The sequence below is a fragment of the Gossypium hirsutum genome, chromosome D11, assembly GCF_007990345.1.
Source record: "Gossypium hirsutum isolate 1008001.06 chromosome D11, Gossypium_hirsutum_v2.1, whole genome shotgun sequence".
In the NCBI taxonomy this organism is placed as follows: Eukaryota; Viridiplantae; Streptophyta; class Magnoliopsida; order Malvales; family Malvaceae; genus Gossypium; species Gossypium hirsutum.
In genome coordinates, this window is record NC_053447.1 from 8,124,226 (window position 1) to 8,145,396 (window position 21,171).

At 35.2% G+C, this 21,171-nt stretch overlaps 2 protein-coding genes across 5 annotated transcripts; one reads left to right on the plus strand and one right to left on the minus strand.

Annotated features, from left to right (window-relative positions):
- The first annotated feature begins 55 nt into the window (after positions 1-55).
- Positions 56-3,201, plus strand: LOC107911521 (rop guanine nucleotide exchange factor 3). Of its 2 annotated transcripts, XM_016839351.2 has the most exons (8): positions 56-402; positions 731-1,089; positions 1,197-1,313; positions 1,413-1,567; positions 1,672-1,746; positions 1,823-2,113; positions 2,503-2,847; positions 2,945-3,201. In XM_016839351.2, the coding sequence occupies exons 2-8, from the start codon at positions 756-758 to the stop codon at positions 3,062-3,064; spliced, it is 1,437 nt and encodes a 478-aa protein (XP_016694840.1). In that variant the 5' UTR covers positions 56-402; positions 731-755; the 3' UTR covers positions 3,065-3,201. The 2 variants fall into 2 exon arrangements, with proteins under 2 accessions (XP_016694840.1, XP_016694839.1); XM_016839350.2 differs by having other exon boundaries at positions 70-1,089.
- LOC107911520 (mediator of RNA polymerase II transcription subunit 12) lies at positions 2,291-16,248 on the minus strand. Of its 3 annotated transcripts, none has more exons than XR_001687920.2 (15): positions 15,974-16,248; positions 14,954-14,990; positions 14,652-14,845; positions 14,105-14,164; positions 13,714-13,819; positions 13,114-13,182; positions 12,901-12,954; positions 12,705-12,812; positions 12,409-12,558; positions 11,959-12,303; positions 9,451-11,825; positions 6,373-8,976; positions 5,263-5,554; positions 3,951-4,461; positions 2,291-2,816 (listed from the first exon to the last, which is right to left on the minus strand). XR_001687920.2 is itself a non-coding variant. In XM_016839348.2 (14 exons), exons 3-14 carry the CDS (start codon positions 14,777-14,779, stop codon positions 4,012-4,014), a joined length of 6,741 nt encoding a protein of 2,246 aa, XP_016694837.2. In that variant the 5' UTR covers positions 14,780-14,845; positions 14,954-14,990; positions 15,974-16,248; the 3' UTR covers positions 3,648-4,011. The 3 variants fall into 3 exon arrangements, 1 of the variants encoding a protein (XP_016694837.2); XR_001687917.2 differs by lacking the exon at positions 2,291-2,816 and adding an exon at positions 3,648-3,794; XM_016839348.2 differs by lacking the exon at positions 2,291-2,816 and having other exon boundaries at positions 3,648-4,461.
- Positions 16,249-21,171: the final 4,923 nt, after the last annotated feature.

A 21,171-nucleotide genomic window follows, 5' to 3' on the forward strand; every position in this document is an offset into this window, starting at 1 on the left:
CCTCCCAATCACGACCTTCATAAATAATAAATAAATATTCAACTACAACCAAGACATAGAATGCATGTCCTATAATCAAACCAAAGAAGCTACAAACTTTTTGCAAAATTTTCCTAAATATTCAAACCCCATTCTTTATTTTCTCGGATTCAATATTTTCCTGCCAAATTTGTATCTGGGTTCTATCTTGTTGGATAAGGAAGCTGAAACAAAATCCAGCAATGGGACGGTCAAGATTCCTGGTCCATCCTTAGCATGGTGACATGGATACAGAAAAAGAAAGTGGGTTAGTGTTTCTTTTGGAAAGATATGATGCTTAGGAGGGAACGGTTTCAAATGGTCCTCAAACTGCTACATAGCTTCAATGGTTTCGAATTCAAATCTGTATTATACCCTTTAAAGGTAAACCTATTTGAAAAACAAAAAAGAATGTTTAACAAATACCGTTGCTCACAAACGTTACTTTATTTGCATATTTTTTCAGTGAGTTGTGCTTAGAATCTGATAGCAACAACGACCTGTGACTGTAAACAAAACATCTTTTTGCTTTTTTTTACTTTGATGGCCACTCTTTTTCTTTTCTTTTCAGTTTAGCCGAATTTTTGCTGCCTACATATTTGAACCAAGGCTTAAAAGTCCCATCATTTCTGTTTGTTTTGTTTTTTCATTATGATTTAAAAATCTTCATTTTCTTGAGCCCCAGTAACCAGATTTTGATGGCTATTTGCAGAGTTGAGAGTTGTAATTTGGGTAAAATGGAGAATTTATCCAACTCTGATGAAAATTATGATCTGGGTTATCAACCTTCACCTTCTTTTGTTGATCAAAATGATCAGTCAATTCCAGAAACTCCTGGTTACTCAACGTTGAGTGGTGAATCATTCGTGTATGGCCGAACTTGCTCTGAAACCTCAGCATTTTCAGACCCTATCGACGATCATAGCTGTTGTAGTGAAGCTTCACCTTCTCACTGGCCACCAAAAAGATCCATGGCTCAGAATCAAGCTGTTCTTAGCAGGCTCGGAACAAAGCAACGCGGAAGCAATGAAGATGAAAAGCAGCTTGATTATCTAGAATCATTGGAATTAGGTCAAATATCTGGAAGAATTATATATACCTTTTATTCTAAACCATGCTATTTTATTTTCTTTTTTCCTTTTTTTGAATGCTAATTTGTATAAAATTATGTTTGACAGAACTTGAAATGATGAAGGAAAGATTTGCAAAGCTTTTACTGGGAGAAGACATGTCAGGGAGTGGCAAAGGGGTCTGTACAGCAGTTACTATCTCAAATGCCATAACCAATCTCTATGGTAAAATAACATGTTTCAGACAAACCTATGACTTTGTGTTTCTTTTTACTTGTTTTTGGATTTTCTATTAAATTTGCTTACTTATGTTAATTTCTGCAGCTACCGTATTCGGACAAAATTTGAGGTTGGAACCTTTGAACCCTGAAAAGAAGGCACTTTGGAAAAGAGAAATGGACTGTCTTTTATCTGTTTGTGATTACATTGTTGAATTTACTTCCAAGTCACAGAATTTAAGCAATGGAACAGCTCTTGAAGTAAGATTTCATAATTCATACCAGAATTTTGTCTAAATTGGGGTTGGTTTGTCATCTTTGTCTGCTTTAACATGATCAATTTTTTTTTTTTTGGACATCTTTAGGTAATGAAAAGCAGACCAAGATCAGATATTTATGTCAATCTTCCTGCACTGAGAAAGTTGGATGCAATGCTCATTGTAAGAAGGAAAAATCATAATATTTTTGTCATTACAAAAAGGCTCATCTCATAGCTCATAAGACATCCTTTGACAGGAAATATTGGACAGTTTCGAGGAAAGAGAATTCTGGTATGCAGAAGATGGGAGTGTGTCATCAAATTCAAGCCGAACAGGCTCGTTCCGAAGGGTTGTTAAAAGAAATGATGAGAAATGGTGGGTACCAGTGCCATGCGTTCCTCCATGTGGGCTATCTGAGAAAGCAAGGAAGCACTTGCGGCACAAACGAGACTGTGCTAATCAAATTCATAAGGCAGCTATGGCTATCAATAGTGGTGTTCTAGCAGAGATGGAAATTCCTGACTCCTATGTCGCGTCTCTTCCCAAGGTTAGTCCTTCTGTTCGTCAATTTCCTCATCAAACTTAGATTGTTCTCAACTTGAAGCATGTTCCAATTCTAACTTTTTGTTTAGAACAAGCATTTGAAACGTTGTAAATAACTGAAGCCAATTCAATTGAATAAAAGAGAATTTTCATGATAAGAAAGTGCTCAAAACATTCACGGTTGCACAATGATCCCGGATTTAGCTTAATTAGTTCATGAAATCACTTATTCAAATTCAGATTCTAGCATTTAGAATCCTACCCCAAATTGAGATATCTCTGTGAAAAAGAAAATGAAAAATATGGTTGCTTAAATAGTACGGTGGGGATCTGCTGTGCTGATAGTAGTAAAGTTAGGAGAAATTACTTATTTGTATGAGGGAAGTTGTACAGAGCGGAAGGGCCAGTATAGGAGAGTCGATCTACAGGTTCATGTTGGGGACAGAAAAGTTCTGCCCGGATTATCTGCTGGATTGTCTAAGTATAGCATCGGAACATGAAGCACTAGAGCTTGCAGACAGCGTGGAAGCCTCAATGTATACATGGAGACGTAAAGCATGCATAAAGCATTCAAAACCATCATGGGGCATGGTAAAAGAGCTGATGTCTGATGTTGATCTTAGTGACAAAAATCACATATTGGCTGAAAGGGCCGAGAGCTTGTTGTTTGCCTTGAAGCAAAGGTACCCCGAACTTTCACAGACGTCCTTGGATACATGCAAGATTCAACACAATCGGGTAAGTCATCTTATCGGTCAAAAGACATGTAAATTTAAAAATTGGGAGGTATTCTTCCATAAAATGTAAAGTTCTGAATGGAATACATGTGTTGCAGGATGTGGGGCAAGCAATCCTAGAGAGTTATTCAAGAGTGCTAGAAGGTCTAGCTTTCAACATTGTTGCTTGGATTGAAGATGTGTTCTTTGTAGACAGAGCAGTTACAAGTCAAGAATAAAGCAAACCTCGAAACAGATGGCGCTAACTCAACCCCATTGTCATCCATTCAACAATTTCTGCTTTTTCGATTTTGTACCATCCGGATGATAAATCTATCATAATTTTTGTATTAATTACTCCTAAATTACATTGGTATCAACTTTTGTTGGGTTTCACGAAAAAATAATAACAAAAAGAGAAAAACGCTCCAATATAATAATTTGACAACTTCAAATCAATAATTCGAAATAGAAAATCACTAAACAGGGGGGAAATACCTACAAATCCATTCATTTGATTATCTAAACCCACAACTAATTGCAGAACATCAGGATTTCATCTGCCTGCCTTATGTATTTGTTCATCTACAAAATCCAGCCATCCATCTTCACACATAATTAAAGCATATGCGGTTAATCCTCGTACATAAATGTAAAAACACAATTCAGTTTAAGCACGCAGTAACGTATGCAACAGAGCAACATAAGCATTCATATACATGGGGTGTCGATGTGTTAAGCATCCATGGCTCTCTCTGAGCGTGTGTTAGAGAGAGAGAGAGAGAGAGAGAGAAGTAAAAGATTGATTAGATAAGGAAGAGCTACATGTAATTTCTTGGGATATTATACCTGATCAATTGGTAAACTGAAACAATTATCCTCTATATATACAACAAAGCCTCTGAACCGCACCTGCGAGTACATACGGCCCAGACAGCGGGGGCATAAAATGACAGTCAATCTGCAATGCTGAATAGAAGATGGCCTACATCACTACATCATCACATTCTTTCACAAGGATTCCAGTATGCCCAACCAAAATGTGAAAAACAAAATCCCCCCTCTCCACTGTAAAACATGGGACAGGCAAGACCAATGTGAACAACAAATAACGCTTTAATTTACCTGTTGTGAGGGGCCTTGCTATTCCTTAAGACCAAATCTAAAAACATAGTTGAACCTAAAATCAGCTATCATCATCCACAGCGCCAATATACGATGGGTCTGTCCGTCTCACTCTTACAGCCCCCTTGAGCCAACTTGAAGCTCGAAGATTAGCATTGTCACTGCCTCCAATGGCTGCAGTGCTACTTGAAGATGGACCTGATCCTGCTCCGTATTCCAAAAGTGTCCATGGGTCAATTTCCATATCATTCTCTTGTGATAGCACTGACTTGGATTTTCCTGGCATATTATTTGCATTTCGTGCTGACGCAACCTGTCTCTGAGATGGATTAATAGTTCCAGTGTAAGATCCAGGGACACAGATGCTGGGTTGAAGCAAACTAAGAGCACCAATAGGGACAGAGGGTGGTTGGCAGGAGACTGTATTGTGAAAAGAAGGAAATAATATAGGCATTGCGGCTTGGATTCGCCATCTAATCATCTCAGGCAATTGCATAGAATCTAATTCATTCTGCACCCACAGAATAAACAGTGAAGTAAGTAAAGAATCATCTGTAATTTTATTTCAATGCTAACTTCATTCTAAATAATTTTCTATCTTGACAGGAATGACATCTCAAAGCTTGTAACTCGAAGAAAACTGATTATTTTCTTTTACCTGCAATGAAACTACGTGAGAGGTGGTGACTATTTGTCAAGATAAAAACAACTAAAAGTACCCACTTTTGGACAGAAAATCAATTGCAAAGTCAATAAACCAAAATATTGACATTCGGTCAAATTAAAAGTGCCCATTACTAAATTACATTACACGTGCAACAATTAATACCTCATGAACTCATTTCCTCATGGTATTTAGGCAAATTTCTTTACCTCTAGAACTCTCAAAGCCCAAAAATTTCCCCCAAACTTCAACTCTTACAAAATCATCAAGGCAACTACTCATGATTACATCAGAAAATGAATAGGCCCCAAAGCCAATGCATACTGGAAAACAACACTCCATATCCAAGTAAATTGACAAAGGATCTACTTAACTGGTGCCTTTAAAAGTACTACTTTCAGAAATCATTTGCTTTTAATCATTACTTTTACTGAATTCAAGAACTGATGTCTCAGTTACACTTTTCTTTCTATATATATCATCTTAAAAATCTCCTGTTAAAAAAGCCTACCATTATGAGATAGCAAATAATAAAATATTCAATTTGAGAAGAAAAATTCAAAGCTCGCTTTCAAATAAATTTATGGTTTTTTTTACCAAAACAAGCAGCAGTAAATTCAATCATCAACAAGACAAAAAATATCAAACCTGCAGACCCTCCACTGCTTCACGGTCAAATCCAGAAAAATCCTTGGCATCCTTTGACTTCAGCCAACTTGGCTTGCAACTGCTTAACAACCCATGCAAAACTAACAATAAGCGATCAAAAAGACTATCTCCAGACATTTCTGTGGATGCAACAACTGGCATCAGCTCCATGTCCCTCTTCAACTGTGCAAGATTAGAAGATAGGTCAACATCCTCATGCACAACCCTGCTTCCGAGTAATCGAAGTATTACAGAGGCAAGCATATTCCTCATGCTTCGTGCTGATGGTTCCCTGAATAATCCAACAATGAACCTTCGTAACTAATTTATTAAATACCAAAATAAGATAATACTGCTTCCATAACATTGTTGCATCTGTATCAATTAGGATGGCAAAATTCTTTCCATTGGATAGTCAACATTCAATGAATTCCCAAAAAATAGAAGAAAAAATGCAGAAAAAATTTGCTACCACTACTCTCATAAAAAGAAACAATGTAATCCTCACATTCAATTAACACCAACGGGGAAGAGAAATCAAATAATAAAAAATTGCTCACACTAAGATAATGCAAAAGATGTTCAAATCACATAAAAAGCATATCCAAGAAGTGAAGTTTTCAATCTAAGAATTTTATGAATTAGTAATTCGAATAATAACATCAGCCTTTGAAGAGTGACAAATCATTGAAATAAAAACTTAATACCCTGAAAAACTAAGGCTTGCAATTACAAAGTACTATAAAAATGAGTCAGTATCATGGATCAACAACACAGAAAGAATTAAAGCTAATTTTCCAGGATCACTTTCAACAGATAAATGAAACTAGAAAGGCTTGAGCTGAGACGAGATTAACACAATTAACCATGGGGATTTCATAAAGAAAATTCAACAAGTAAACTAGTACCTATTCATTTCCAGAAGAAAGATGCATGTACTACTAGATAAACAAAACAAATTGACAGAACCTATGAATAGTTCATAGCAACAAGAAATCTGCTCAGTCTATCAGAAAAGGTCTCACAAAGCAGTAAAGCACAGATACTGATCATATCCTTATTTAAAGTTGAATAAAATCGAACACGCAGAAAAACATATCATATATTTACCCATCTGCACATATTATTGGCAGCAATCTCACAATAAACTGCAACCTCAATGACATAGAAGCTCGCAAAGCTGCAGGGGAAGGAGGCGGAGCAGACTCCACAGGAGCTGGTGTTCGTTTAGCCAATCCAGGGCTACCACCTCTTATGCCTTTGCGATTGTTAATTTTATTAGTAGGACCTTCAATTCCAGAAGAAGCAGTGCCAGTCTGCTTGCTTACACCACGAGTAACTGAGTTTATCTGTTGCTCAATGGTGTTAAACTGCTTTATCAAATCACTTGCAAAGGTATTGTGTGAGTCAGCAGAGCTTTGGTCTATGCAAGGAATAACTAATTCAATGAAAGCCTTCTCGGTTACATGCTGCTGATTGATACCAGAACCCTCAATATCGACTTGAGTGGACCCTTTCACACACCCCTTTGACTCCATGCCCTCCTCAATGACTTCGCCTTCCTCAAGAGATGTGACTTCAGACTTTCTCTTCTCTCCACTGTTTGTTACAGGATCAACACCAGAATAGGACCAACCCCAAGGCTTCCAGAACTGTGACTTGGTAGAAAGGTTTTTATTTTCAGCAATATTACTGAGCCGTTGCCTAACAGTTTTCCGTCCCAAAAGAACATCCAGGCCACCTAAGAACCATTTAGCCTGCATCAACATCGAATCCTCTAATGATCTCCCAAAAAGATGAACCACCTCTGAGAAAAGGGGAGCAGCATCAGGTCTGACCAACAATCTGGTAAGAATAATTTCGATGAAAACTTTCTCACTCTCAGAAGGAGTAGCTCTTTCAGAACTAGGTGAGGAAGAGCGAATAGCATCCACTATGGACATGTCATGATTCTCAATCTTATCAATAAGTGCTTGTTCATTTAAAAGGAGCCTTAACTCAACCCACTGCCAATGAAACTTCGCAGGTTGAAGAGTGTCCAATGCACAAACAAGCTTATCCAAAAGCTTAGATGTCTCTGCACGAAGAGCTTTAGACTCACTATGTCCAGAAACCCTATTCCCATCATCCTGTGTAAAAGCAGAGTTAGGCATTTTACAATCAATTATAGCATTTAGAAAGAGCCTTGCACGAAGAGGGACAAAGACCATGGATTTCAAATGCATGTCCAAACCATTCAACTCTAGCATGGCAGCAAACTCAGCATCAGTTGTATCTGCAGCTACAATATCATAAAAACCACGAGTATCCCTCATACAAACATCTCGAAAAGGCCTGTGTTTTATGGCATCACCAATGGCCACTGTTAAAGACTGATACAATTGATGAATATCTTCACTTCTTGCAGTATTACTGTTCAAGATGAATGGCTTCCATATCATAAATGCAAATATTGCATAAGCTGGTGGAAAGACCAAATTAATTGGGAGCAATCTCTGCATCCTTGAAAGAGCTAAAACTGATTGTTCACCCAAGAGCTCCAATACTAGTCCATCACAAACAGTTCTACAGTTCCCAACAAACAGCCGAAACAAGTGCACATATACTTCAACTGAGTTGTCCACCTTAAAAGCCCCAACAGATCGGGCATTACCATTAGAGCTGGTTTTTGTGCTCCTTACAAATTGAACAACATCCAATCCTTCCTTTAATCTTAAGACAGACACCATTCTCTCCAAGCTAATAACTCCATGAATAATGGCCCCAATGACAAGGGCAGAAACAGCAGCTGCCATTTTGGCAGTTCTCCCAAGAGTCGCTTTCGCAGAACTGTGCGAATTGTCATTAGACATGTTTGCATGAGAATCAAGAGAATCAGGAGACAACAATTGACCCCGAGAGGACTTTGCAGGAGCAAATGCTACAGCTAAAGCAGAAAAAGCCTCTGTTGCAAGAGCTATCTCAAATGCTTGGCTTTTGCGCTCTCCAAGAGCTTCCTTTAACAGGCATAGACATATTAAATGGATGTGCAATAAGCGCTTAGCAAAATTCAAGTAATTCATAGGCGGCTGATAATTTGAATAAGTGCTGCCGCTAGTAAAATCAGGTATCTTTGCTATGGTTGGTCCAACATTGCTAACAATGGCAGAAACAGCAGAAGACACCAAACCCGGGTCCCCTTCTTGAAAAGCACCACCGGTCTGCCTAAAACAGTCCATTAGTCCCATTATAATTTGTTGAGCAACTTGATAATCATCATCCCCTTTTTCAGTGGCAGGACTTCTTGGTGTGTTGGCAGCAAAATGTTTTCTCTCTTTGCCTAAGATATAGTGCAAGACATCATCAATACGACGCTGAACCATATCTCTCATGCTTACACCAGCTCTAGATAACCGTCCGACATTTATCCTTTGACGACAGTAATCATCAGGATCTTCAGTCCCAGCAGGAACTCCATGTGGAAATCCAAACTCTCCCTCTGTTCGTCCAGATTCAAGTTCAGACAAAAGTCTTTTATCGCAGGTCTCCTTGAAATTCTTCTCCCATTCAATCACACTGGCAATACTGCCATACCTCCTCAACAAATAACAAGCAAAAACTAGGGCTCCAGAACCTGTAATTCTTCCGTTAGTGGCCATAAATGAAGCAACATGACGCATTGTAGCAGACAGAGCTTCAGGCACAAGATCTGCGGCAATAAGTATGTTCTCATACCTGAACAAAATTCATTGTTAAGCATGTAAGACTACACGTGCAGGTCAAGAAACATAGACAACAATGACAATAGGTTTTTCCACAACAGGATTAGTGGCTTGATAGTCCGATCTTGAGCAATAAGACTAACTTTCAGGGAAGAAAAATATGTCTCCCAATCTTTCAGGACAGTTTACTAGATATCATACAATTCCAACCAGACACCCAAATAATGCATCATTCAACTATTTCATGCACTCGATAATACACATTCACAAACAAAGCCAGAATAGTTTGATTTAGAGAAATGGGTGAGAAAAGAAGAAAAATAGGCTAAATTCATTGTTAAAGATCAAGAAAGGGCAATGGCATCAACTCATACTGCAACCCGATGGACACTAACAAAGCACCAACCTACAGAACCAATTTGACAGCCAGATATGTCTGTCATGAACAGTTTCATCAAATTAAGAGACAAAACAAATGATATTTTACCTTCGGAGAGATGATAAAAGATATGCTTCCCCCACTTCACAAGCATAGTTTTCCACATTCCTGGGCACCATTAGAATGTTTCTCCCACTATGAATGGAAGGACTGGGATTACTAATAGCTTTTGGCAACAACCAAAGGAGAAATTTGACAGCTGAAGCTGAATCACAAGAAACATCCAATAGATACAGAATGGCTGATAGCTCATCCTCACCAAGCTTCCATCTTAAGGGACTCTTCTCATCAGCTGCAACAAAGGGTCGACCATACTGGCTAGCCTTGGGGACAGATTTCTCTGACTCTTCAACAAGCTGCCTAACTACAGATAGCAACCAAATAGTGACAACCCTCTTCTCTACAAAGCGAAGCTGCTTTAAACCCCTCCCAATCGAAATAATATCTGCATGATGGGCTGTTCTGATCCCATCAACTGGCTTCAAATTTTCCACCTCAGTTCTATGATGTGGACAACTTATCTTGTTATCACAAACGTGACTTGTCGATGCTCCCTGGCTATCTTCAATTCTAGCAGCAGCTAACTGTGCTAGACTCTGAGTTTTACGCACAGGCTTTTGCCTACCACGAGATGCTTGCTTTGTTGACTTAAGCAAGGGATCAACTTTGGAACCCTCCAAGTTTTTGGGCCCCTTCCTCACCCACCAAGTATCATCATCATCTGATGGAATGGGTGAATATACTTTAAGACATGAAGTCTCATCCTCACTTAATTTCAGTCTTTTAACCCTTTTACAATCTTCACACCCAGGAGTACCTTCTACAGAATCCATCTTGCTGTGTGTTGACCCAATAGATCTTTTGATACTCCCTTGAGACTCATCCTCTCCACTATCTGCAGAACAAAAAGATGAACTGGGGAATTGCAGCAAAACTGAGATGGAAGCCTTCAGTTCTTCAAGGCCCACTTCTCTCCTGAAAGTCTTTGAAGCTTGAACAGTTCTCCTCTTATCACATGAAACCTGGGAATCAACATCTCTTCCTAAGGTAGGACGACAATTTAGCTTCTTGGCTAGTGCATGAGAATTGTTTGTATTATTATATGAATCAAAAAAAAGTTCCTGAAGGACAAGAAGGCGCTCATTTGAGTAAACATTTATAGCCTCAAGCAGTTCTGAGCCCTCAGCAATTCTTGCTTCTTCCAAAGCATTAAGCATAAACTGCCCTGGGAGCTGCTTCAAGATTCGTTGATGCCTCTTACTTCTGTTTAGGTCAGCCATTGGTCCATTTGTATCAATAATTCCACTAACTAATAGCTGCCTCACATATGCCTGAGGATAAAAAATTCCAGAACGTATGAGTTCCAACATAAAAAGCTGAAGACGTTTGCTACCTTCTCCTTTATGTCCTTCATGCTGATCGATCCAGCACACAATAATATCATGCAGAGGACCAGGGCTGTCAAATATATCTGAAAAGTTCCTCCTCCTTCCATTTAAACCTTTTCCATTGCTTTTAGCTTCATGTGTATCTCCCAACAAATCCTTGCTGGAATAGCTATTCTGCTGACTGGTATTCTTTCTTGATGTCCTTCCCTTCTTGAGTTTTTTCTGCAACTCTTTCATCTTCAGTTTCAAAAGCTGAATTGCAAGATATATTTGTGAAAAATCTTTACTGCCAGTGAACTTCACGTCAGAGGGTGGAGCAGTCCGGAAGTCTCGGTAATCACAAGTTGCCCACTCACAAAGGAAAAAAACTGAGCAAATCAAAGACAAATTCACAGTTTGAAGCCATTTTAGTGATGATCTTAAGCATGGACTGACTTCTGCTACCCAACCCTCGCCAACTGCTCCATCATAAAGATCATTGAAGATATGTTTATAAGCATCTATCACATCTCCTTGCAAAAGAGCCTTGTCCAGGGTCTGCACAGCTTTTGCCACACTTTGGCTAGGATATCCAGCAGTTGCACCTTTAGCAAGATTGTCAGCACGTTTCTCGACGGTGGAAACAACATGATTAAATGACAAGGATTGGTATTGGGAATCAAACCCTTTACCTCTGACAGCATATGCATCTGCTGTATACTTTTTTTTTGCTGCATCATCAGAGGGCTTAGATAAAAAACCACCATCACTAGGTGTAAGTGAGAGTACACAAGTAGGTAAAGGAAAGCAATCTAAAGCAACAAATGTATCTGGTGTAGCCTGTATCAAATAGCGGAGCATCTCAACTAGTGCAGATATTGTGTATGCTCTCCGGGAGTTATCAACCAAATCAGATCCACCTGGAGAAGGTTCACGGATGAAGCGAATAGCTACACCCACAAGATTGCGTACATATGTCTGACACAGAATGATGGTTTCCAAAACTCCATAAATGATAGGCAACAGCAACTGCAGAATCTCAAGCAAATCCTTTTCCTGGAAGAGCACAAATAAAATAATCAGAAACCAGAAAATGTTCATAAGCTCAATTATTTCCTACATGAACAGATCTCTCAGAACGGTGGTAAAATTAAATACAATTGAGGGCTGAATACATCAAATACGATACCTGCAGTTGATTCAGAACCCAATCAATAATGAGTGAAGGAAGAACCAGTCCTTCTGCATGATGCCACTGCAAGAGCCGCACTACATACCACCATTTAAAATGAAGAGACGGTTCCTCACCATCAATGACTGCTGGTGCCAGATCACTCCTATGCTGCAAAGACCCAGCATAATGTATTTGTGGCAACCGATCTCTACCATGTTGAGTAGAATGAGAATTATTTCTCGAAAAAAATTCATCTAACAGGTATTGCAAGTAATCAATAACATCTTTTGTCCAGAGCTCTGTACGAGATAATTGAGTTTTATCAGGTGCTCCAGACGAAATTGCAGAACCAGGACGAACCTGCAAATGATAACAATAAATCCGCTACCTTCCAATATCATGAATAATCTAGCGCAATTACAGAAAGCATGATCATATGGTACAAATATATTAAGGCTATTGTACCTGATTAAGATATGTTACTTTGATAAACCAAGTTGCTTTAAGCAATGGAACATTATTCCTGATAAGAACCTCTATTAGTGGTCTCTTCTTATACCCTAGAGGAACTTGATCGGCCAAAGAACACAAAGGCTTGTGTTGCAGTGATAAGCCCTGAGAAAAATATGAAGATAATGTCGAGTTCACGTATGAAGCATAGTTTTGCCTTTCACCAAGATCCATGAAGTCAAAAATAAAAACTAAACAAAAAAGGAATATAAAAAAGTTTCGTGCAAACACGTAGGGGAGTATGAGATTACCTCAATCCATTTTTTTCTGAAATCTTCATTGCACGGCCTTTGTTCAGGGAAAACCCCTGGTTTACTTAACAGTGAACCAGAAAGAGGGACACCATAAACCTGACCAGCCTGACAAACAAAATACAGAGCTTTGAAAAGAAAGCAATCATACAAGTACATAAACAAGAAACAACCATGAAAAGAATGAATGTATCACCTTCCTCTTTTGAGCACGAGATTCATTGATAGCCCTTAGACACTTTCTAATTGCCTGCAAAGAAGAGAGGAATTACTTATTAGGAAGTGAAAAACTGACAGTTCCGTTACACAAGGAAAAAATTTTTTTTTTTTTTTTGAGTTGATAAGTTAAATTAAATATGAATAGAATGGTCCGTGTGACAACCATAGCATCCCAAACAAAGTGACTTACATCTCTGCATTTCAAAACAACTGGCTTTGTAAAAGCCTGAACCTGAGTCAATGAAATCTCTTTCGAATCCTGAAAAGATGGCAGGACCATGTTAAACAACAAATATGGTGATAAAAGAAGCTAACCAAAAACAGTTAACTTCCTGGAATTGTCTTAAAATTTTCGAGATTTAAATTTCCTACAGCTTTAAGAGGTTGCTAAGTTGTTATATCAGCATGAAGTCAAAACAGCCCTTATACAGACACTATCAGATTTCAATCTAAGATAAGCACAGAAAGTACTGAAGTTACATAAAAATTGAATCAACAACATCATGAGGAAGAAGAAAGTAAAGTTTTAGAAAGATGAGACAACAAAAGGAGAACCCTGTGCTTACAGCATATACATCAGATGAAGTTCCCAAACCATAATAATTTAATGGAGACCCAATTATAATAATTCTATAGCTCAGGAAAAATGAAAAAGGATGTGATTGATGTTCATATGGATTGGTAAAGCAACCATAGCTGCCAACCACTCACATGCAGCAAAAATCTGCATAAGGATGCTGCAGAAAAACAAAAAAACAGTAGTGAATTGTGATCAATCATAAGACTATACCTCCAGTCCATCAATAGTATCCTTATACCCATGCTGCACATTTTCTCTAGTGAGCGTCTCCTCGGGGCAATTCTGAGTCTGAGGATGAAAGTCAGGGGGGCCAAGTCTGAAAGGAACCAAAAGTTAGTACGCAAGATATGCATTAACTTAAGAAGATGAATTTAAGAATCAAACCAACTGAACCATCAATTTAGTTATACAAAGCAATAAAAAAGACTGTAATCTAAATGGATAAACTTAAGAATCATATAGTAGGACCATCGGCTCAGTCAGTTTTGCAATCCACCATTACATAGGTATCATAAGTAATACATAACCTTGTTCTGATTCATTACTTAATCATTCTGCATAATATAGCTAACATAATAATTCAATTCAATTGCATAATTACCTGGAATTCAGATGTTCCTTATCACACTTCAACTTGTAGGGTGCTAACTGAGATTGCCGCCTACAAATAAAAATAAAAATAAATGAAACCAGGTAGAAAGAAGTGTACTTTCAGCAGGTAGCCAGCTTTACAATTCTAAAAATGCCAGCGTAAATATGCTTTGGAAAAATAATAACAGTCTCATCTCAGTGTGGAAAATCTATTTTTAAGAAAACACACAAATGATTTACAAAAACAAGAGGGGTGTCAGAAGAATTCATGCATTACCTTCCACTTCTAACAATAAGAAGCAGCTTATGCACAATCTCAGGGTCAGACAAAAGGGCACAAAATACTCAGTACAAGACTTGGAAAAACTAATTCCAAATTGAAAGTGTTCTTGTAGTAGGAGCAGAATATTCTCAAAATGTGGTCATTAATTGAAAAATCATCAAATAAAAATATCCAAATATATAATCAAACACCAATTTTAGAATCAATAAATTAAATAAATTCAAGAAGGCGAGAATATGTGAACAGAAGACAAAAGAACATGGTATCTAGATACCTAGAATTCAATGAGAAGTTAGGTGGTAATGAAGATGAATCAGCCTGGGGAGTATCCCTAACTGAGGCTCCTCCTATTGCACTGTTATTAACTGCACTAGTGCAGCTGGGAGCATGATACCTTTGCATTTCTCCCAACTATCAGCGGCATACTGCTTCCAACATCAAATCCTAAGAAGGAATGTGAAAACAAAACTGCACAGTGCCAAAAAATATATAAGGAAATAGAAATTAGAACCATTTAAGGCATAAGTAAAGTGACAATGAAAATAAAATTAAGAATAGATTCAATGAGTGTGTCACCTCAAACATATAATGTACAAATCAACATCACTCTGACCTGCCAGAAAAATGAAAGTCATCAGTGCCAGTTCTAGCTCTACCATCATGTGGTTAGAGAAATCAAGTTATATAAATAGAAAGCACCAGATCACTGACGTTCAAAAAGGAAAGCAAATCTAAAAAGGGGAATATGATTCAATTTTAGAGGTTCTAGGACACGGAGCTCAGAACATTTCTTCCATTGACTGCTTAAGAAAACACGACCTCACAAAATCAGCTGCAAAACTATGAACATCATACGATTAAGCTCAGTAGTTTCGTTCTACTAAGAACATATCCAATATATTCACGAAGCTGTTTCATACAATTAGTTTTGACAATACAAGAATTAACTTTAAGTTAGAGAAAAACATTATTACGATAAAAAACTTAAAAGTCTATACATATTCCAGTAATGATTTAAGAATTTTGAAATTAAGGTAAAACAAATCAACTCCCAGCACTTTGAAATGCTAAGCAGGAAGGCAAACTCAAAAGCCATGTAGCAAAACAACAGCCTTAAAGAATCAAATTGCTTTGATCTATTAAAATAAACCAAGAGAAACAACCAACACATATCAAAATTCAAAATTCAAAATGTTTCCCTCCCCAGGTGACTCAATCCAGTTTACCATTAAAAAAACACAGGATATAACTAAAAACTCTACCTTTTTGATTCAGCAATGAACCAAATCTACTGAATCAAGCAAAACCCCAAATTGAACTGAACGCAAGCTATGTTCTTTTACATGCTAAGAGATAAAAATAGAAACCAAATCATTTAGCCTAAGACTACGGGAAACACAAATTCGATGAACGATACGAGAACTAGGGTTTATGTCAGCTGAAAAGATTGACCCTTTCCTCTCTGTTTTTTGCAGATTATTGAAACTAGGGTTTTAATGGCAAATTCGTAAAATAATGTAAGGCAGACAAAGATTAAACGGGAACAATAAAACATATGAAGAAGATGGAGACTGCAAACAAATAAATGGAGCCTACCTCTGATAAAAATTAGGGATTTCGTAGCAGAAAAGGGCGAAATCTAGAGAGAGAAAGGGGATTTTAGAAGGATGAAAGAAAATAATAAAGGAAGGAATAGAGAGAAATTAGAAGGAGAGAAGGATGTGGCGCTTTGACTTTTTTTTTTTTTTTAGCTTTGGCTGATTGATGAGATGACGATTTTCCTTTTTCCAATCTTTTTTAGCTTCGGCCTTGGCCTTCTGTTTTCTCTTGCATTGCTCTCATATAATTAAAAAGAGGAGAGAAACTGGGGGCCGATGCGATCTACTCACTAGAAAATTAATTTTTTATTATTTTTGTGTTCGTTTTCCCATTTTGCCCTTTAGTCGTTTCCTATTCCTATCAATCTCCCACGTGACGATGAGGTGATAACAGTAGGGGCTATAATGGGAAATTAATTGTTTAAAGTATTGATTATGCCACACTTTTTTTTGAAACTTTGTGTTTAAAAGACCTGAACCAAACTAATAATAATAATAAACAAATAATTTTTGTTTTACAAACTCACATTTAATATCCTACCACTAATGTTTTTGTGCCAAAGAATTAAGAGAAACAGTTCAAATGTTTATATTTCCACTAGAATGGATAATAGGAAACATTAAGTAAAACATTTTTTTTTCATTTCTTTGTCTGATAAGAAATAAATAGAAAAATCAATTTAAATATACACTTTAGCTTAAAAATATGTACCCATGTTTATGTTGTTTGCAATATTTTTTAGATAACGTAGGCTTGGAATATGCCTCCAACTAGGTGTAAACGTTCCTCGCAAATAAACGTCAAACTTTGAAATTAAAATATGCCCTGCAGATTTAGGATTTTATTATACATTTTAAATCCACAAATACAAAAATAATATATTTTAGCGTACTTGAATTTACGTTCTCCTGTACTGACAATAATGTATATACCAATCGAGTTTATTTATTACAATTTTGTTATTTTTAAACTTGTGGTTTTGAGCTTTAATATCTATTTTTTATACAATATTAAAGGTGTTGATGATGATCGGATTTGAATTCATATCAAATAGATATTTAACAGGTATTTTTAACCACCGCTTTATATAAGTCAAAACAATTGAATAATATATATATATTTTTTAATATTCAAAAAAAAAAGGTCAAACTATATATGGCAGGTCACTTAAAGAAATCCCATTAAAGTATCTAATGAAATTAACCGAAACAATTTCACCTTGAAACAAAAATTACACATTTCAATAAATAAAAAACTAGAAATGATTAAATTATAATTGAAGGATTAAATTTGCAAAAACAAAAGAGAGCATAATACAGGGATCTTATATAGAAATTGACCAAACATGAGCCGTCCTTGATAATCTGAATATGAATGTTAATCGGCTTTTGTTTTTTTTTTTTTGGGGGGGGGGGGATCTTAAAGTCATGCAATATTTGTCATGTTTTTGGTATTGGATAATCTCACGTAAATTTTTTTTTTTTTTGGAGAAACATTTTTCATATTCGACTCGTTTAGTGGGCTGAAGCTTAATGGACAGGATTAAAAAGAAGCACTATGGTGGGCACTGGGAAGATAAGATAGCCTATCATCAATATACACAAATGCTTAAGATTTAAAATTTACATTTATCTGGTGTTAATAAAATAACTGAATTGAATTAAGCTTGGAATTTATTGATTCTAACTTATTGGATATGCATTTGTTTCTTAAGATGTGAAGGTGTACAATATTTTATTTCAAAATGTATATTCTCCTTATTCGTATCTGTAATTCAGAAGAAATCCATGCAATTTGATTGATAGCAAGGAAACTATGGTTTCATTCCAATTTTTAATAATTCATATGCCAGAATAATAGAAAATTATTTATTGAGATAATTACATTATATCTTCATTAATAATGACTCTCATTTAAAGATTGGTTCTAAATCTTAAAATGTTTTACATATTCAAACTATTAATATTATCATTGCATTATTAAAATTGTTAATTTAGCCATTAAATTAAGGACCAGTTTAGTATTAGTTCTCATAAGCACTTTTGAAATAAAAACATTACTAAACAATATATTTTTGAGCTTTACAAAAATAGTTTTGAAACAAAAAAAAAAAGTTTTGCAAAAGCATTTTCTTTTATCAAAAGCAGAAGCAAAAAATCTTAACTTTTGATCAAAAATATTTTTTAGTCCAAAAGTGTTTCTGAGAATAAATGCTAAACTGATCATAAATTTAAAATGAAAATTTTAAAGAAATAAAATGTTTTCGCATAATAAAAAAAAAACTCAAAACAAAGTAAAATTAAAATTTCTAAAAAGATAAATTAATAATTTTAATAAAAAATCTAATCCATATAACCTCAATAATATTAGAATAATTTAAAATTTAAATATTAATTTAAAATTATCGAAACATTTGATTCAATTAACTCTTATTTATTTGCCAAGAAGCTGTAGGAGCCAAACATAGTTTCAATACCAATAAGTTGAGCGCCAATTTGTCCAACCATGTCCCTGCAAGTCTATCATCGATGAAGATAAATTTCTTGCCAGATCTGTGGAATATATTGTAAATTTGTTAAGCTTGTTTGGTAAGTTAAGGTAAAAAAAAAATGTTGCTGACTTTCATTGGGCTTTGGGTGGTCCAGTAATGGAAGAAACTATAATTAATGCTAAAGAACTTTTGAGCCGATCAGGCAATAGCTCTGTTGCATCTCATTGACAACAGCTCCATTCTCCAGTCCAATATTACCTTCCCATCAGTTTATCAACAAACTACATTTCCATCATCACTCTGTAGGGGAAAATCACCATCTATTTTGTCAAATGCTCGTGATACAAAAAAGTTCATGAAAAAAACATTCCACATAGTAATTCACTTGACTTGAAAATTCAAAACCAGTAATGAACTATAATAAGTGTCACACTTATTGGTATACTAATAAATAAGCGCGTAAAAAATAATAAAAAGTTGTTAACATAATTCAAATATCATTGTATCCAAGTAAATTCCTCACTTACCTTTTCTTACCGAAAGTAGAAACAAATAACCCAAAAAGGTGAAAAAAAGAAGAAGAAGGGTAAACTATCAAATTAGTTACTTTTGTTTACCTCATATTACATTTTAGTCACTTATGTTTGAAATGTTACGTTTTAGTCATTTACATTATCGCGTTGTAATATTTTAGTCACTGAACCGTTAATTTCCGTTAACAGTGTAATGGGAAGCTAACATAACACTTTAAATCATCATTTCAAACAAAAATTTTAGGTTAATTTATACAATCGATCCCTATTCTTTTTTTTCATTTTGAGCAATTTAATTTTTTTCTTAAATGTTCTTTAAACTTTCATTTTTTTTCTCTCTTTTTTTCCCTCTATTTTCCTCCCTTCTCCATTTTTTTAATGTAGTTTTTCTATGTTTTTTCATTTGTTAAAACTAGTCCCTATATTTTTATTTTTTTTGAACAATTTATTTTTTTCGAGTGAGGCGAGCTTGTGCATTACTTTTAACAAATGGAAAACATGGAAAAACTACATTAAAAGAAATAAAGAAGGAAGGACCAATTGTAAAATTTAACCTAAAATTTTCGTTTGAAATGATGATTTAACATGCCATGTCAGCTTACCGTTACACCATTAACGGCTTAGTAACTAAAATGTTACAACACGATAACGTAAATGACTAAAACGTAACATTTCAAACATAAATAATTAAAATGTAAACTGAGGCAAATAAAAGTGACTATTTTAATAGTTTAATTAAAAAATCATATAAAATGTTCCTTGTGAGTTTGATAGTTTACTAAGGGTGAGTTTGAATGGACGATGCGTTTACCCGTGGTTAGTGTAAAAACAGCGGTGACGGTGAAATTAGATATTGTAGCGTGAGACAAAAAGTAAACTAAATGCACCGCACCGCACCGCACTCAATCGCCCATCCAAATCAACCCTAACTCTCCTGCACCAATCCCATGAGTAGATTGCCTATTTATAGGCTTTCAAGATTTTGATGTTAAGCAAGAGGTAAGTGGGGAAAATATAAAATTTACTTGTTGATTTTTATTGGTTTTAATAAATTTACATAACAGTCAAATAAGTAAAACAAACAAAGTAATATAACATTATCTAATAATATGCCAAATATACTTAACAATATATCAATAAATTTTACATTTCAAATAACGAAACGTAATATTTCATTCTTTATTTAATTTGAAAATTTTCTCTCTGGTCAAACAGAACTTTAAAGGGTAACAATTTCAAAGTTTTGAATCAAACAAAAACGAATCGTTAAGATGAAAACAAGATCTTAGCAAGCTTTGTTGAGATTCAACTTCAATTCCTCCCAAAATCGTGAATAAAGAATTCAAGCCCTAATATTAGGGAACGCTATGTTGTTTGGATCTGGACTTTGGAGCATATTGTATCCGTAAGCCCAACAACATTTCTTCGGCCCACAACATTGAGGTGAATCAAATAGTCACCGCCGTAAGATCTGGTTAATTTAGATCAAATTAATTTATATTTAAATTTTTTCTAAATATTTTTTATTCAACTTGTTTTGGAGTTTTATGATTAGTAATATAAGTTCTAATTATTTTAAGTGAGAGGTTTTTTAGAAAAAAAAAATATTTTATGGATCTCTTTCACTAATAACGGAGCTAGTGGAGATTCAGGGGTTATGGTCTCTCTAAAATAATAAAATTTTTATTTATGATTTTTTATAATTTTTAATTTTTAAATTAATAGTAGTAAAATTGTAACCCTTTAAAAATTATAAAGATATAAGCTATAAAAATGATAAAATTATATTTTTACTGTCGTAAAAATATACAAGTTAATTCTGACCCTCAAAATTTCAAGTTCTGCCACTGCTTCCCACCACATCATTCATGATCCATTTTCAATTATTTAATGATTTTTTAGCAATTTTTTTTTCATATCATTGATACATAATTTTAATAAAATTTTTATCCTAAACTCTAATTTAGGGTTTAAAATTCAAGATTTAAGGTCTAAGGTTTTAAATTTAGGGTTGGAGTTTAGAATAAAAAATTATCAAAATTATATTTCAATTAAATAAAAAATTATTGAAATGTCGTTAAATAATTTAAAAAAGAGACAATAAATAATATAATGGGAATGATCCATAAAATAATTTAGATAAATTTAAATCATTAAATTTTTATAATTAA